The 16,692-nt window shown below is 51.6% G+C and overlaps 1 protein-coding gene across 2 annotated transcripts in view; it reads right to left on the reverse strand.

The window, feature by feature from the left end:
* The window catches only part of TNR (tenascin R), a 30,137-nt gene that overhangs the window by 2,929 nt on the left and 10,516 nt on the right, over window positions 1–16,692 (reverse strand). Inside the window, exons 6-18 of one of the 2 annotated variants that reach the window (XM_065648917.1) lie at window positions 15,921–16,190; window positions 13,661–13,846; window positions 10,980–11,069; window positions 10,604–10,867; window positions 9,681–9,947; window positions 9,453–9,572; window positions 8,246–8,389; window positions 7,499–7,618; window positions 6,661–6,798; window positions 5,933–6,063; window positions 4,811–4,943; window positions 1,699–1,850; window positions 192–288 (exon numbers count right to left, since the gene is read on the reverse strand). In XM_065648917.1, the coding sequence (XP_065504989.1) occupies window positions 192–288; window positions 1,699–1,850; window positions 4,811–4,943; window positions 5,933–6,063; window positions 6,661–6,798; window positions 7,499–7,618; window positions 8,246–8,389; window positions 9,453–9,572; window positions 9,681–9,947; window positions 10,604–10,867; window positions 10,980–11,069; window positions 13,661–13,846; window positions 15,921–16,190 (2,112 nt within the window). Of the gene's footprint in view, window positions 1–191; window positions 289–1,698; window positions 1,851–4,810; window positions 4,944–5,932; window positions 6,064–6,660; window positions 6,805–7,498; window positions 7,619–8,245; window positions 8,390–9,452; window positions 9,573–9,680; window positions 9,948–10,603; window positions 10,868–10,979; window positions 11,070–13,660; window positions 13,847–15,920; window positions 16,191–16,692 lie in introns of both variants that reach the window. The other variant, XM_065648916.1, reaches the window with a different exon arrangement.

A 16,692-nucleotide genomic window follows, 5' to 3' on the forward strand; every position in this document is an offset into this window, starting at 1 on the left:
TGTGGTGTGTCCATGAGTGACTTTCTAATGTGCAGTTCGGGGAATGAACAACAGAAGGAAAATTGTGCAAGGGAGAGCATAGAGGAGTGGGGTGAAAGGCGAGGAGCCACCAGCTGGCACGGGCAAGCAGCATGGTGCCTGGGGAGTGCAGGTTTGACATGTCGATGAACGAGAACCGGTGAACATCTTACCCAGCCAAAATTCGTCCTCCAAGTTTCCGAAGCCAATCCGATAATCTGCCCACTTCCGGAAGAAATCGGTCAGCCCATTCTGCCGCCTCTGGAAGACCTGTTGTGGGGGAAGATTGGGGATGAAATCAGTGTGAAGAAGAGGGATGGCCTCACTGGCCTTTGAGGCACACAAAATAAAGAAAATACTTTGTTTTTCCATAGCACTTTTCAGGGAAGAAAATTGCAATGCCCATCTAGTTAGTGTTCAGGGCAGCCATGCAATTAATTCCTGTGCAGATGGAGGAACTGAAGAGATGTTATGTGATGTCCAAGGCAAATCAATATTATAATGAGAAGTAATCAGCCTTTGAGCTTTCTGCTTTACCCTATGTGTGGTGCCTCTGGTTTCCTAGCATGGGCTGCTTTTGGCTGGCTCTTTCTGTGATAATCCAAGGGGATGCTCTGAGACAGAGTGAGATGGAGGGAAATTGCTGGCTTAAAATAACATCCATGCTAGAAATCAGCACCTGAGGAAGACCTTTTTTTTTTTTTTCTTCTTTTTTGTTTTGACTATACATCTAGTAGAGTTTTGTGTAATGCATGTAAGTAAGCGTTTGACACGAATAAAATCAAAGCACCAGAGCATTATTTACTTAAATTGTCAGTCCATCTACGTCAAGACAAGCAGTGTTTGTGCAACTCAAAAGCCAAACAGGCGTTTGCCTCTAAAATGCTCCCATGTGGACTCAATCTGGGTGATGCCTGACACCCTCCTACTGCCGGCAGTGTGAATCATTCCCCATGAAAGCTATTGGCCATTAATTTCATTTCTAGAACAATAAATCAACTTCAGTCCCAGATTTTGCTCTCCAGAAGCATTGCAAGCACGTCAAATAAATCAAAGGGCTTTTCTCCAAGTGTAACTATTATTACTGGAGTGTGGGCCATTCCCTATGGCGTGGGAAATGAAGCGTGTGATATTCAGCCTGCTGTTGTTCCTGCACAGTGTAGTGCTTGGCTCCGCTGGTAGGATGAGGCTTGGTTACTTTGTGATGGGGACAATGTGTAGGACAAAAATGATCCGAGGGCTGGAACAGTTCTACTATGAGGACAGGCTGAGAGAGCTGGGGTTGTTCAGCCTGGAGAAGAGAAGGCTCCGGGGAGACTTTATTGTAGCCTTTCCGTACTTAAACAGGGGCCAATAAGAAAGATGGGGACAGACTTTTTAGCAGAGCCTGTTGCGATAGGATACGGGGTGATGGTTTTAAACTAAAAGACAGGAGATTCAGGCTAGACATGTGGAAGAAATTTTTTACACTGAGGGTGATGAAACACTGGCCCAGGTTGGCCAGAGAGGTGGTGGATGAACCATCCCTGGAGACATCCCAGGCCAGGCTGGACGGGGCTCTGAGCAACCTGAGCTGGTGCAGATGTCCCTGCTCAGGGCAGGGGGGCACTGGGGGAGCTTTGAAGGTCCCTTCCAACCCAAACTGTTCTGTGATTCTATGAGAACCATATGGCTACTCACAATCCAGCCGCCCCCGTCGGTGGTCATGTCACAGTACACCTGCACCCGCTGGCCAAGGTCCCCGTTGATGGAGATGGTGTAGACGCCGCTCAGTGTGTCTCCGTTCATCAGGTGCTGGGCACAGTCCTGAGGGTTAGCAAAGACACGGCCACCTGCAAAAAAAGAAAAAAATTGAAAAGGCAAAATTTAAACAGAGCGACACCCTTTCCACATGCCTTGGGCCCCACAGGTTATGATCCAGGAAAGGTCTAATTTGGCTTTTGCATCCTGAGTTATTCTGTGAGGCAGTGGGATTTTGTATCTGCCAACAACACCAGAAGATTTAATGGAAAAAAATGTGTGCATGTGTTAACTAACCTCCCATACATCCTATGTTGGAAAGGTACATGGTAACATCACTTTGAACAACGAGGGATGTCACTTCTTGGATCATCTTTCTGCGCAGTGTCTGAAACCCTGGGGTTTAAGCTGTCACCAGCATATTTAGACAGCTGTGGAAACACTGAAACCTGGTCTCCTCTCAGGACTGCTAGCTACAAATAACTTTTAGGAGTTTACGGATTCCAGGATTCTGATCCATGCCCTTGGAAATGACGGTGGACTGACACTGGGCCGATTGTCACCTGCAAACTGAGCAGGAATTAGGCTGTGTAAGATGCTAGAGATGGGCAGTGTGGGCTGTGTGGCTGTGCTCCAGGTATCCTCTAATGAAGAAACATCTCATTCGGGGATCAGAGTTTAAGAGATTCTTAACTACGAGACTCCAGCAGTATTGGGATGTCAACTCTAGGTTCAGTTTTTTCTCACTTAATGCAAAGGGGGCAAATAGATCTTTTTCTTTGCTGTTGGTGCGTATGGGTGATGGAGTAAATGAATGAAGAGGTTGCAATGTGGATGTGGCTTTAGAGGGTATCTCGGTAATGCATCGAGAAGGCATGAAGGACATGTAGCGTGCATCCGTCACAACTGCATGATACCCCATAGGACCAGGGTACAGACGTTTATCTGTTATTTCCCATTTGGGTGTATTCTCCACCCTGGTGACCTGGAGACTTGGAGGTCATCACTTTGTCTAAATGTTGAAGAACCCCTATTTTTTCCCATCTCCGTGGTCTGTAGTGCAAGGTTGTTTGCATTTTATAGTATCCAACAATAAAAACTGCTTCAAAGGCAACCACTTCAGGCTCCCCTGAGCTCTGCGGAGATTGCTTGTTTCTTAATTTATATTCATATCTCTAAGAGCCAAGGAGACCTTGAAAGACATTTCAAACCAGTATAAATTATAAATACTGTATCTGTTTCTTCCTTTTGTCCCATCTGTATACAATTCCCCAAGAACCTTATGCAAACATGAAACAAAAAGGCCGAGCTATTAATATGTCAGAGGGAATGGAAGAACCCTGGAATGTGTACTGTGAGCAGAAGGAAGGAAAACAATTTAAATTGGAAGCAAAACAATTTAAATTAAGCCTGGGTTTTTTGTTTGTTTGTTTTTGTCTCTTCAAAGACAAGTCCTTGTTCTTTGCAGAGTGCCCTGATGGGCTGCCAGAGTGAACTGAAGCCCAGACCCCAATTCTTTGCTGAGGGATGGATGCTGCCCATGGATCGCATTGCTTTGATGTTTGTTCCTGGGTGCTTCTGTAGCATCGATATAGGGGGTAAGTGGTGAGAAACTGGTGTCTTGCTGATGCTTATCTCCATCTTAAAAGCAAGTGAAACCTGTGCTCGGATGCTGCCTCAGCTGCCAATGGTGTCTGTAACACTGCTGAGGTCTGACATTTGTGTTTAATGGAAATGATGCTCTCCTTGCCTGATGCGAGTGTTTCTGCTGCTTTATCCCATCTGAGAAGGCACTCTTGTGCAGTTTTATCCCTGACTCTCCAAGATTACATGCGTTTTTCCATCACCTGCCTGAATTGCACTGGCTTTATGTGCCCACGTGAGAGGCAAGAATAACAGGAAAGCCTGATCCGTAGATGCATTAGAGAAGAGTTGACGTAAATAGTTTCTATCATCACTTAAAAGCAGGTGAAGGGACCTTTGCATGTAGCTGGGATGGGGAAGGGTATCCAGAGCAGATTCAAGGAAAACTCTCCTAATCGAACTGGCAGCGCAAATGGGAGGAATTTTGGTGAACGTCATCTTCAGGCTTCTTAGTGCTTTTGAAGCCCAGGAGAAATGTAGTTGGATTCAGCCCTGAACAAAATGCTCTCTGTCTGTTAAGTGCCCTGGCCTAGCAAGGCTTTCCAAAGAGGGTGAGGGATGAGACACTTTGCATTGATTTGAGTGTGAATGGTTGCAAATGTTGGGGGCAATGGTGGCATTTTCATGCAAGTTTCATTCTTGCAAGCGTAAGCACTCCATCTGTGAGAGGTGCAGTGGCTGTGGATGCCCACCCTTTGATTTGGAAAGGAAACAACCATTCCTGTTGTCTTGTGGGATTGTAACTTCTCTAGAATTAGGGAGGGAAGGAGCAATGCAATTAAATAAAATCAGTGGAACCACGCTTCTGTGGACATGCCGGCTCTGGTGTCTAGACTCCATTGATGGTGGTTGAGATGCACCTGCTTGATATTTCCTGGGATGCTCCATCCCTGGAGACATCCCAGGCCAGGCTGGACGGGGCTCTGAGCAACCTGAGCTGGTGCAGATGTCCCTGCTCGTGGCAGGGGGGGCACTGGGGGAGCTGGGAAGGTCCCTTCCCACCCAAACCATTCTATGATTTGTGAGAGATTAGACCATGTCTACAGCATGGGGACACCAGCTGGGTCTCTCCTCACTTACTCCAGGAACATACCTGTTGATATACATTGTTGGGTTTTGTGTGGTGTGTTCTGCCCCCTCTCCCCTCCTCTTTTTTTTTCTGTCTCCTTTTCTATTTATGCATTTGAGGAGAGGCAAGGGCAAGGCAAAGAGCCTGATAGGTGGTTCCTGGTTTCAAGCTCGAATCCCCTTACCCTGGGCTGTGGGTCATGGCAATGAACGTACCTCTCTGTAAATCATGGTGAAATGCTGCTTAAGGAGGGAAAGCCCATAAAAGCAGTCCATGTCTACCAGCATGATGTGTAGGCTAAGCCTCGCCTGGCCGAGCAGATGTGGTGCAAGTCCTCACCTGTGGTGAAGGTGGTGGAGATGAAGCCGCTCCGCATGGCGTTTTGGGCAGCTTGCAGGCGCACCGTGTACTCTGTGGTCTCAGAAAGCCCCTCCAGGCGGATCCATGTGTCCTCAGCATCCACAATCAGCTCCTGTACATGGGTCCCAGAAGGAGGTAGACACGAAGAGCAACAGATGAGAAAAGCGATGGGGAGCCTAAAGAGCAAGCGAGGAGGGAAGCCACAAACTGCCGCAGCCCTCGGTGCCTGGCTGAGGAGCATTGCGTGGCTGCTCGCACCCCTGGACTAAGCCAGCCTGAGGTCAATGACTATGTTCAGCCTTTTGGGATGGTTTGGTTGGGAGAAAGCTAGCTAGTTGGCACACTGGAGGTTTAAAATGTTTGCGGTCCGTGTGCAATTCTCACTGACTCGGTTGGGATCTGCATGCCCCCAATGCGGGGCGTGACAGATTGGCCAAGCATCGCAAGGAGTAGAGCTGGCCAAACCTGGTTATCAGCCAGTTCCGACTCCATCAATTCCTGTCACGTTAATTTTTCTGGTTGTCAGCCAATGCCACGTAGCGTTATATCGAGCCCCTTCTGCAAAGCTATTATCCTCTGGCTGCTGCGAGCCAGTCACACCGGCAAAGAAAACGAGACTATTTGCGGTGACATATTTCTGATAGCATTTGTAGCAGCTCTTCCAAACAGGCAGATATGGACACACTGATTAAATAATCAAATATATTGTATTGCAGGGTTAATTAGCTGTCTGTACCCATCTTCCTTTCTGCAAGAAGGGCAAATGGCATTTTTAGCATCTCTATTTGTGGGATAATTTTCTCCTGCGTCAGCTTGCTTGTGTTTCACAAGTTGTGAAACACATCCAAAATTTCCAGGCATGCCCCCCATGCCCAGACCTGCAGATGTACATAAGGATTTTGCCTTAGGCAATCTTTTCCTGCTTTTTCTATTTGTTTATCTAAAGTATTGCTTATGCAGGAAGTAGCATTTGCCCTTTTGATATCTCCCTGACCTAGTGACCATCGTTCTTTCGCTTTGTTGGGTTTCTCCTGCACATTTCTCCACGGTGATGTTATTCTCTGACTTAATGAGCCTCTTCCTTTGTGAGGAGACTCTCACCTTGCGGCTGCCGTCAGTGGATCTGTAGGTCATGATGTAGTTCTCGATCTCTCCCACGGGAGGCACCCAGGAGAGCAGGGCGCTCCGTCGAGTCACTTCGCTGGCGGTCAGGTTTGTTGGAGGATCCAAAACTGCAAGGGTGGATAGGGACCCAGGGAAGTACAAGTCCTCACACACAACCACCCCAGCCCCTCTTCCCAACTGGGATTCAACCTCACAACCCTGAGCTACAGCCCAAAGTCCATCCTTGCCCTCGGCTTCCAGATGTCATCACTCATCCTCAGCCTTGAACAGAGGTCTGCAAACCCTCTCAAAGTCCTCCTCCTGCATGCTATCTGAAGGGTAACGGCTCTGAAATTCATATGCTATGGGGTCTGTCAAGCTTCTTGTGAGCAAAACGGCTTGTAGTGCTCTTCTGGACGTTGGCCTTGGGCAAGAAAAAGACCCCCTCAAGGGTCTTATTGGGAAACCGCATCAGGTGAAATCAATGAAAGGAGGGTGGATAAATGTTGAAAGAGTGCAAATGATGGTTTATGCTTGTTGTGATTAAAATTCTGGTTTTGTATTGGGCCCAATACTGGTATTTGGGTGTCCTTTTGGCACATGGCAACATTTACACCCACATGTACGTGAGAAGAGCTATGGCTCAGCCTTGCTGGCTGTTTTTCCCGGGATGGATATATGGCTAAGGACTCACAATGGACACTGGGGGAGGTGATTGTACGTACGAGTTGTAAAGTTGGTGCTGATGGTCTGGCTGGTGAGGGGCCCATTGGTGGCATACATAGAGACTGTGTAGGTGGTACTGGGCAGGAGGTTGGTCAACTGGTACTCCTGGTTGACTCCATCCACAAGAATAGTTTCTCCTGCAACTATAAGCCAAAAGAGATGACTTAGGGTAGATGTTCAAGGTGGTTCTCCAAAATGTGTCTATGGATATGAACTCGTGATCAAAAGCACTGATACTGCTGAAACACCATGAGCTATTGTGTGGCAGCTGAGCTGTGGTGGTGGTGTTTGGTCTGAAGGAGGGCCTTATTTTTCCCACACATTCTATATTTTCCTGCTGCTTTCTTTCCCTTCAATAGTGGATTTCATAGAGTTTGCTGCACTATGAGTTCCTGTGGGATCGTGGAATCAGAGAAGAGTTTGGGTTGGAAGGGACCTTCCAAGCTCATCCAGTGCCACCCCTGCCATGAGCGGGGACATCTGCACTGGCTCAGGTTGCTCAGAGCCTGGGATGTCTCCAGGGATGGGGCACCCACCACCTCTCTGGCCAGCCTGTTGGGATGGGTACTGGTTTGCCCCTGGGCTGCTGCTGGTGAGCCAGTTAGTAAAGCAGGAGGATCCCGGTCTGCTCCTGTGCGGACTGCCATGCCCTGAGGCTTTGTGAAGGGCACTACCATGGGACCTGGGCAGGAGGATCTGGTGCCTGGGGATGGGGTAGAGCCCTGCCAGCTGCTGCCCTCCCAAGGCAAGGGTTCCTTCCCTCCTCCCGCCGTGGAGGGCACTCGCTGACCCCTGGGCTTTGGCATGGGGGAGAGGGGATACAGGGTTTTGACATACCTGCACGGCGGGTGAGGACGAGGATGTAGCTCTCCACGTCTGACAGCGGTGGGTTCCACTGCAGCAGCGCCTCGGAGGGGGTGATGTTGGTGGCTGTGACCCCCAGAGGGGCATCCATGGCTGCGTGGGGGACAGATTCAGAGAGTCAGAGGCATTAAGAGACTGGGCTATGAACTGGAAGGGCTTCTCATGGCCCATCGCTTGTGGTCCTGCCTTGCTGGCCAGGCACATGTGCCTGCAGAGGAGTTACTTCTGCCCTAGCTGGAGAGCAAAGACATCACAGCTTGTGCTGCTCTGCTACCTGGACTGCTCTTCCACTGTTTTCCTGATGCAGAACCCGGAATGTTACAGGGAGGGTGTTTTTTTTGTTTTGAGGAGTCTGGGGATAGCAGAGTGTTTTATTCTTGCAGCAGATGCTGTGTGTGTCAGGGCTTCCCCAGGGATTATTTCTGGAAGTCTGTACTCCCTTTAAGAAGGGTTGTCATGGTTGCCTAACTTCGTATCTCTGGCTTCCCCCTGCTCGGTACACAGATTTATCACTCCCCTCCATGACTACCCATGCATATACAGGAAAAGCTTTGCTTAGACATCTTTCAAAAATACACACTGGGCTCTCATGAGCCTTGCTCATGATCTTGAGCTTGCATCAGGCTGGCATGAGGTACAGCTTTCAGCTGCCTCATTGCTGTTGCAGGAAGGGGCTGGCAACATTTGATGGCTACCTGCCCACTAGGAGCTCCTTCCCACCTGTGTACACAGTGATGGAGGCCATCTCGCTCTCCTCACGGCCCCGCACGCTCTTCACCTCGATCTCGTACTTGGTGGCAGGCTGCAGGTGGTGGAGGATGTACTCGGTGGCATCGCTGGCGATGGTGGTGCTCTCTGTCTTCCCTGTGGGGACAGAGCCAAGAGCTTTGGTGTCATGGCTGGTCCTGTCCCTGGGGTGCAGGAGGTACATGGGAGGGGAGGACCATGCCACTAGTCCTGTTTGGGTTCCTCCTGTACTGGGCGCTTGTGAGGCTGCACCTCAAATCCTGGGTTCAGTTTTGGGCCCCTCACACCAAGAAAGGCCTTGAGGTGCTGGAGCGAGTTGAGAGAAGGGAACGGAGCTGGTGAGGGGCTGGAGCACAAGGGTGATGGGAGCGGCTGAGGGAGCTGGGGGTTCAGCTGGAGAACAGGAGCTGAGGGGAGACCTTCTGATCTCTGACCTGCCTGAAAGGAGCTTGGAGCGTGAAGGGTGCTGGTCTCTTCTCCCAAGTAACAAGCGACAGGACAAGAGGAAATTGCCTCAAGTTGTGCCAGGGGAGGTTTAGATTGGATATTGGAAAAAATGTCTTCTTGGAAAGGGTTGTTGGGCATTGGAAGAGGCTACCGAGGGCAGTGGTGGAGTCACCATCCCTGGAGGGGTTTAGAAAATGTGTCTATGAGGTTCTTAGAGACATGGTTTAGTGCCAGTATTTGGTTAATGGCTGGACTCGATGGCCCTGAGAGTCTCCTCCAACCAAAATGATTCTCTGATTCTATGATACTGGGGGTAACTGGGTTTTGTGCCTGCAGGTGCAGACCTGGGTACCCAGGTCTTGACCATTTCAGCATCACAGGTGGAACTGGGGCTAAGAGAGGTGAGCTGGGGGGGCAGGTGGGTGGTGTGGGATTTCGCGGTCAGGCCCGGAGTTAACCATCCCTGGGGAGGGCATGCTCACAGGGTCACTCCCTGCGTCCTTCTGTGCCCAGCTGGCCCTTGGCCAGTGTGGTCCCTGCCCATCCTCATCCTAGACACCTCATCTTCTGTCACCGCAGCCTCTTATCCAGCCCAGCTATTGGTGGCTTCTCCCAGGGTGCTGGGATGCTGCCTGGGGTGAGGATGATCTGGTGGCTTGCTCACGACAGCGGATGGAGGGAGGGGTGGCAGCTGCGAGCTCAGGGCATGAGTGAGTGTAGTCTGACCCATTACCTTCAGCGGCACGGTAGGATATTCTATAGTGGTCAAAGGCAGCGATGGGAGGGCTCCAGTAGACCATCATGGACTCCTGGGTGACATTGCCCACCCTGAGGTCCTTCGGTGCGTCGATCCCTGGTGAGATGGAGCAGAAAGCAAAGCTGTGGGAGGCAGGTCCGCTCCCCGTCCCCCTGCCCGCCCTCCCGGCGGGGTTCTGTGCCCGGCGGGGGGGTCCCATGGTACCTGTCGTGATGGAGCCCACGACAGGCTCGGAGCTGATGGCACCATGCGTGGCCACCAGTGACACCAGGTACTCGGTGGACGGCTGCAAGCCTGTCAGGCTGGCGTGCCTGCGGGTGCCGTCGAGCGTGAGCTGCTGTTCCTCCTCCTCATCCCGGGGGCTGTAGGTGAGGACGAGGCGGTCTGCTGGTGGGGATGGATCGCTCCACGTGACGTTCACGCTGGAGGACGTCAGCTGGGAGAAGTGGAGCTGCGTGATGGGCCGGACCCCTGCAAGGTGGAGAAGGGAGATGTAACCCTGACCATCTGCAGATCCCAGCCTCTATGTTGTTCCCAGCGCTTGTATGGGAAGTAGCCAACAGAAGTGGCAAACTTCCAGCTCTGGACTCTCCATTGATCTCAAACTGTGTTGGGATTGAGAGGCAGAAATGGGAGGAGAAAAATGGTGCTTTTCTCAGCTCTGCCTGCAAACACCCTCCATCCCAGACCCGTATGGTGCATGGTGGGGCTGTCCCACTGCAGATGGTACGTGCTGTCTTGGCTTCTCAACTGCAGGCTTTCCACCCAGAGGTGCTTGTGAGGTCCCCCAAGGCTTGTTTTTTGCTTCTTATGGACCCACAGAGCACCCTGGCCACAGGGGACAGAATGTGCTGGCCGTTCCCCTAACCCTGCCTCTTCCTTATGAGAGCTTCCAGGCAAACAGGTGTGCTCAGAGTGCTGGCCAGAGGGATGTGATCCCCTTGCTGGTAGGGCCATCCTCCTCCTGAGGTCCACTGACTTCCTCCCACATGGATGGATTGCCCCCACCTCTCATCCCCATCACTGCCTCAAGAGTTTTGGCGCTGGAGATGCAGTGGACTGGTGGAGGTGCTGATGTGGGGTGGTGGTCTGTGCCCTTGGCCCCATCCCAACTGGTCTTTTTCTACCTGTGAAGGCATCCACGGTGGCCTCCAGGCTCTGCTGGCGTCCCCTCTCGGCGATGATGGAAATGGTGTATTCTGTCCCGGGCTCCAGCTCTGAGAGGGTGAACTGCGACTTGTCCCGGGGCACCGTCACTTCAGACGCCATCCCCGAGGCGGGGGTGAAGGTAATGCGGTAGTGGTCAATGGGACCTGCTGCTCTGGTCCAGGTCAGCGAGATGGATGTCTCCGTGGAGGCTGTCACCAGGAGGTCCCGGGGGCTGTCAAGCTCTGTGGGAGAGGATTGGTGCAGACCTTTGTCCCCATGCATGGACTGTCCCATGGGGATGTCTGAGCCATAGGAGCCAGCCGTGCTTGGAGCATGCAACGGGGCCAAACTCACCGGTCCTGGCATTCATGGTTGCTGGCACGCTCTGCTGGCTGTCCATCACGGCCGAAATCCCAATGCCGTACTCTGTCCCCGGCACCAGATCTATGGGGTGGGGGGTGCGAGGATATGAACAGATGTGAGAGCAGCACCTGGCTGGGTGGCCTTGGGGCGTGACCCCCCTACCTCCCAAGGCTGGGGACGGGGGGACCCTTCTGAGCATCCCTGGGGTGAGCAGCCCTCCCCCAGCTCAGCAGTTCCTCCATGCATTGAACAGGAGCTGAGCCTTTTTTAAAAGCCCTGTGGATGCCTTTGGACAGGGAATTTGGATTATCCTAGCTCAGAAATAAGCAATTTTTAAAAGTTGTTGATGAGGTCTGCTGTAATTGCTGGCATCAAGACAGAAACTATGTGTGTGAGAGCTGAGATGGGAACGATAAAGCAGCTATATTTGCTTCCAAAGTGATTCAACATCAAATATTGTCACAGCGCTGGTGTCCCGAAGAGAAATAAATTATGCGGCGTAAATGAAATGCACATTAATTAGGAAAGGCGCAGTCTTTCTGGGAGCCAAATCAAGAGCCGCTCCGTGGGGTGGACGTATCCTGCGGTGCCTCTCTCAAGGGCCATGGGAATCAGGCTTGTCCAGCCCCTTTCCCGTGCTGCTGACCGCTGTTTTATCTCTGTGAGACATCTCCTCCCTCTGCCTGCCACTTCTCTTTGGCTGCTGATGGCTTTATTCCCATCCTCCCTGTCCTTCATGATCTTTCCCATGGGCTTAGGTAAAGCCACAAACCCTCCAGCCGAGCCTCACCCTGCCTGGCCCTGGGGCAGCACCCCCTGAAGCCACCAAAACTGCCCCCAAGGGGCCAGGAGGGAGGGAAAGCCCCATCCCCTGCTCCTTGCCTCTTGCTACAGTGCAGTCTCGGTCCCTGGGGGAGATGGACCGCCTTCACCCCTGCCCAATACGTGTCAAAAGTATCCTGGGAAGGTGGAGAAGAGCTTTGGAGAAAGGGGGAGGAGAAGGGAGAAATGAGCAGGAGCATATAAAATGGTGCCTTTTCTCTCCCAGCTCTTTTGGGTAGAGCAAAATTACAGATCTTTCTGTACAAATGCTGATTTTTAAAGCGAGACATATGGGGCAGGGCAAGGCTTGCTGTGTTTGGAAGACTAAATCTTCGATAAGCTCAGCTCAGCGCTGCTCCTCGCTGCTTTTCCTATAGGCAGATGAAGGTAGCTGAAGAAATCACCAGTTGCATTTACACCTTGCATCCCAGCAGGTCCTGGGTGGCTGGAAACCCATCCCAATGGGTTCTGCACCATTTGCAACAAGACCTTGGAAGACCATGTGCATGATGGAGCTATGGGAGAGGCTCATGTGCCATCCACACTATGGCTATCCTGGCTTTTGCCAGCAGGATGTTTTTTGAGTTATTTTCTGCTATAATTAGTGGTGGTGGTGTTGCTATTGTTGTTTTTAATTTGTTTATTACATAGTACCCCGGGAGCTAGAAGCAATGCACTGAAGTGATGGTGGAGCCAATATATGAAAATAGCTCACTGCTGTTGACTTGAGCCTCTGTATCTCTGGAGCTTGCTCTGGGGGAGTTTCTTGTAGCCCTGCCTGAGTCTGGCAGCAGCCAGGCAGCCCTGGTGCTGCCAGGCAGAGGCTTTTTCAGGCTAACTACTCTAACTGCTTTCCTGCCCTCCAGCCTTTCTTGGGGCTCAGTGTTGCTGTACCTATAACTTCACATCTGACTTTCCCACTGAACTTATTCCTATAGATCCATACAGCAGAGGTGCCTGAGCCCTCTTCAAGCTGGGGTGGTCCCAGGAGGGCAAAGAGAATCAACGTGGAAAAAAACGGTGTCCTGCCATACTGAAGGGCTTCAAGCTGAGTGAGTGGTCTTTTTTGTAAATGTGTGAGTCTTGTCTTTGCTCAAAAAAATGCCACCGGAGCCACCAATCTGGCAGGCAAGTAGTTGTAGTTGAAAAAAAACCAACAAAAAAACCAAAACAAAAACCCAAACCAAACCAAAACCAAAACCAAAAAAACCCAAAGGAAAGCAGATTTCACATGGCGCTTTGTGGTGATGCTGCAAAGGGCATTTTGGACTTTCCTGGCAGGGGGACGTGAGTGGTGTTTGCAGCCCCCAGTGGCACCCCCTGTGCTGGCCTGAATAACATACCGCGTGAGGGACTTGCTCAAAAATAGCATTTCAGGATTCGGGTCTGCTTTGTGCCAAATTGGTAAAAAGCAACGAACTCAGGCAGCCTGGAGCTCCATCACTGCCTACAGGGCATCAGTGCCTGCGGCTCTTTTCCAGCAAGGAAAATAGAGAAGGAGGAAATAATATTTTCTTCTAGATCAGCTTAAAAAGCCTTCCTCTCCTTATTTCTCACTTTGCTTCTTGCCAGCTCTATTTGGGACCCATACAGACCCTTGCCAGAGGTGCATCGCTCAAAGGTGCATCACGCAGCTCGTGGAAAAGCAACACCCAGATCCAGACCCACAGAGGGAACAATGAGCTTTCACCCCAAGCAAAACCTTCTCTCTGGTAACTAGTAAACCCCAAAACAGCCTCAAATGCGTGCCAGCATGAGGGCAGCCGAGCATCAGTGCTGATTTGCGCTCTCCATTGCTTGCGAGGGGGAGGACGAGGAGGGGGAGGAAGGCCGTGTGGGTACATGCGTACCTGCGAGGGTGGCCCGGGTTGTGGGACCGGTGTCCCGTGGCACCAGGACTTCGTGGTAGTGCTCCCCGGCCAGGGTGCTGTAGACCACCCTGTAGCTGTGCGCCTCGGCCTCGCTGTTGTCCCAGGCCAGCTCGAGGCTGGCGGGCGTCCGCGAGCCCACCCGCAGGTTCTTGGGGGCATCGATTTCTGCGTGACACAAGGGAGAGAGGCCAGGTGTGATGTCCGTGGGGTCCCATCTGTGGTCCCTCTTCCCCCAGGTCGTGTCCCTGTGGCAGGGACATCTGCTGTCAACTCCCGCTCGGCACAGACCCAGAGATGCCACCCATGAAACCGATGCAAGCGCTGGGGCATTCACAGCATCCCTCAGTAAGTATCTTCGGGAGCTGATTGCATGTTATTTGAAAAAGAAAAGTGTTTTCCCCCTGTATTCGAGTAAGGGAAACTGAGGCAGCATGCATAAGAGAAAAAGCTCTCTGTAGGAGTCGTGCATTGCCCTGAACTTCTCTTAGGAGAATCTCAAGCATCTTTACAGGCACATTCATGCTCAGACGTTGCCTAAAGGGTTTGTTTATTAGTGCTGCTGAGGCTGTGCGCCGAATCTGCTCTGATTTGCACGATAAAGCTCTCCGGTGCGCGGCAGGTTGGTGCTGGGCAGGGTCTGGGTGCCAGCAGACGGGGGGTAATTACTGCTCCTTGATGGATCCGAGTTTAGTGGGGGGGGAATATTTTATGTCATCTTTTAGAAATAAAGCAAGTAAGGCCAACACAGCAAATCAGTCGGTGTGAACATCTCTTACGAAATATATATCTATAGAGATATATACACAGGCAATTCACACACTGCAGTTGTAATAGTAGTCTAGTATCCACCAGTAATGTACATGACAAGTAATTTATATACCATAAACCAGCACTGAAATATGCGCTCTACCTCCTCTGTTATGGCACGGTAAATTAAACCTGTTAGCTATCTGCAGGCTTAACATTAATTGAAGTTTTACCGACCGGTTAGAGTATCCAGAGAAGATATAAAATAAGATAACCACATTTCTGACTGAGCTGCTCTCAGCTGCTTGGCTGCTGATTCCTCAGGCAACACATCTGCCTCGGTTCTCGATGCTGAACAGGAGCGAGCATCTCCTTGAATTCAGACCCGTGCTTGTCGTTTTGGTGCTTTTGAGAATTGTGCGTTGATCTACAAGTGCTTTTAAGGGTGTAAACTGCTTTTGAGAATTGCATGTTGATCTACAAGTGCTTTTAAGGGTGTAAACTGCTGGGTTTTAAAGTTTTAGCCATGGGCTCAAGCTAAGCTGTGGGTCTGAATGGGCGTTGAAGGTGGTGAGGATGTGTGTCCCACCCAGGCAGCAGCAGGTTCAGCCTTGATGCTGCAGCAAGGCTTGGTCAAGGTGGGGTTTACTTGGGCACTATCATCTAAATGCGGGTTTTTGATTCATCTGCCTGGTCACTGGCATCTGGGGTCACCTGGGGTACCCTGAGGACCATGTGAGCATCCCTGTGGGGGACGGGGCATGTGGAGGCCCATTGCACTGGAGGTTTAGGGACTAAACAGAAGTGTAACCGAGACAGTCAAATCTTTGGACAAGGGGTGATGGTTTTAAGCTAAAGGAGGGGAGATTCAGGTTAGACATGAGGAAGAAATTTTTTACACTGAAGGTGGTGAGAGCCTGTCCCAGGTTGCCCAGAGAGGTGGTGGATGAACCATCCCTGGAGACATCCCAGGCCAGGCTGGACGGGGCTCTGAGCAACCTGAGCTGGTGCAGATGTCCCTGCTCAGGGCAGGGGGGGCACTGATGAGCTTTGGAGGTCCCTTCCAACCCAAACTATTCTGTGATTCTATGATTCTGCGTTGGCACTAGAGGAGGGGGGCCAGAAGGTGGCTTTAGGGTACGTGTTTCAGGTTGAGCTGAGTAATTTTCTCTGCCTTGTTCTGCACCAGGATGGTGATGGGATGCGAGACATCTGCATTCAGGCACCTTCATTCAGACCTGCATCTTAATCATCAAGTTTTCATTGCGCCACTTCCACCCAGTACACCGGATTAAACCCCAGCTCACGCGTGCCAAGGGAAAAACCAGGTACCGCTAAATCCCAGACACACAAACCTCAATTCAGCTCCAGATACACAAAACCCGTGTTTGTCGCGGGACAGCCCATCTGCCATTTGCAGCAAGCCATCTGCCCGTGCTTGCCGGAGCCTTAAAAATTGATGCCGGTCCTCCCAGCAAAGCCAGCTAGCTACCTGTGGTGAACTGGGCCAGGGCCGGCCGGCTCTCGTTGGCACCCCGGATGGCGCTGACGGCGAGGTGGTAGCGGGCGCCGGGGCGCAGGGCCTGCAGGGAGTACTGGCTGAGGGGGGGCTGCAGGCGGAACGTGGTCCTCCCCCCCTCCCCGTCCGCCAGCCCGTACTTCAGCAGGATGGCGTCCACCTTGGCGCGCGGCGGCGTCCACTCCACGAAGGCCACCGTGTCGGAGACGTCCCGCACCAGGATCTGCGTCGGGCCGTCGATGACTGCGGAGGAAGGGGGGAAACGGGCGCCTGTTATTTTGGGGGGGTCGGATGGGGAAGGGTGGTGGCTTTGGGGACACCACGCTTCAGGGATGCTTCAACCCGAGTGGCCTGAATTAGCAGTTGGGGATGAGGCAGAGAGGTTGTGTGGGTGAGAGACATGACCCCCCACCCCAAGGTTTTGGTCCTGGGGGGTGCCCAGTCCCTTGTCCCCATCTCCTGGCTCTTTCCTGAACCCTCTCCACTGATGTCTCTCCTGAGCTGTGGAGACAATTTAAAAGGTGTATAGATGAGGTTCTTAGGGACATGGTTTAGTGCTAGAGTTAGGTTATGGTTGGACTCGATGATCATGAGGGTCTCTTCTAACCGGAGTGATTCTATGATTCTGTGACAAGAGCAGGACCCAGCAGCTCTCCAATTGATGCCCATTACAGCTATAATGCAACTCATGCCCTTCTGTCCAGCTGATTATCGGCCCTAATTTATCCCTGGCTTTTTCAGGTGA

The sequence above is a fragment of the Caloenas nicobarica genome, chromosome 20, assembly GCF_036013445.1.
Source record: "Caloenas nicobarica isolate bCalNic1 chromosome 20, bCalNic1.hap1, whole genome shotgun sequence".
NCBI classification, from domain to species: domain Eukaryota; kingdom Metazoa; phylum Chordata; class Aves; order Columbiformes; family Columbidae; genus Caloenas; species Caloenas nicobarica.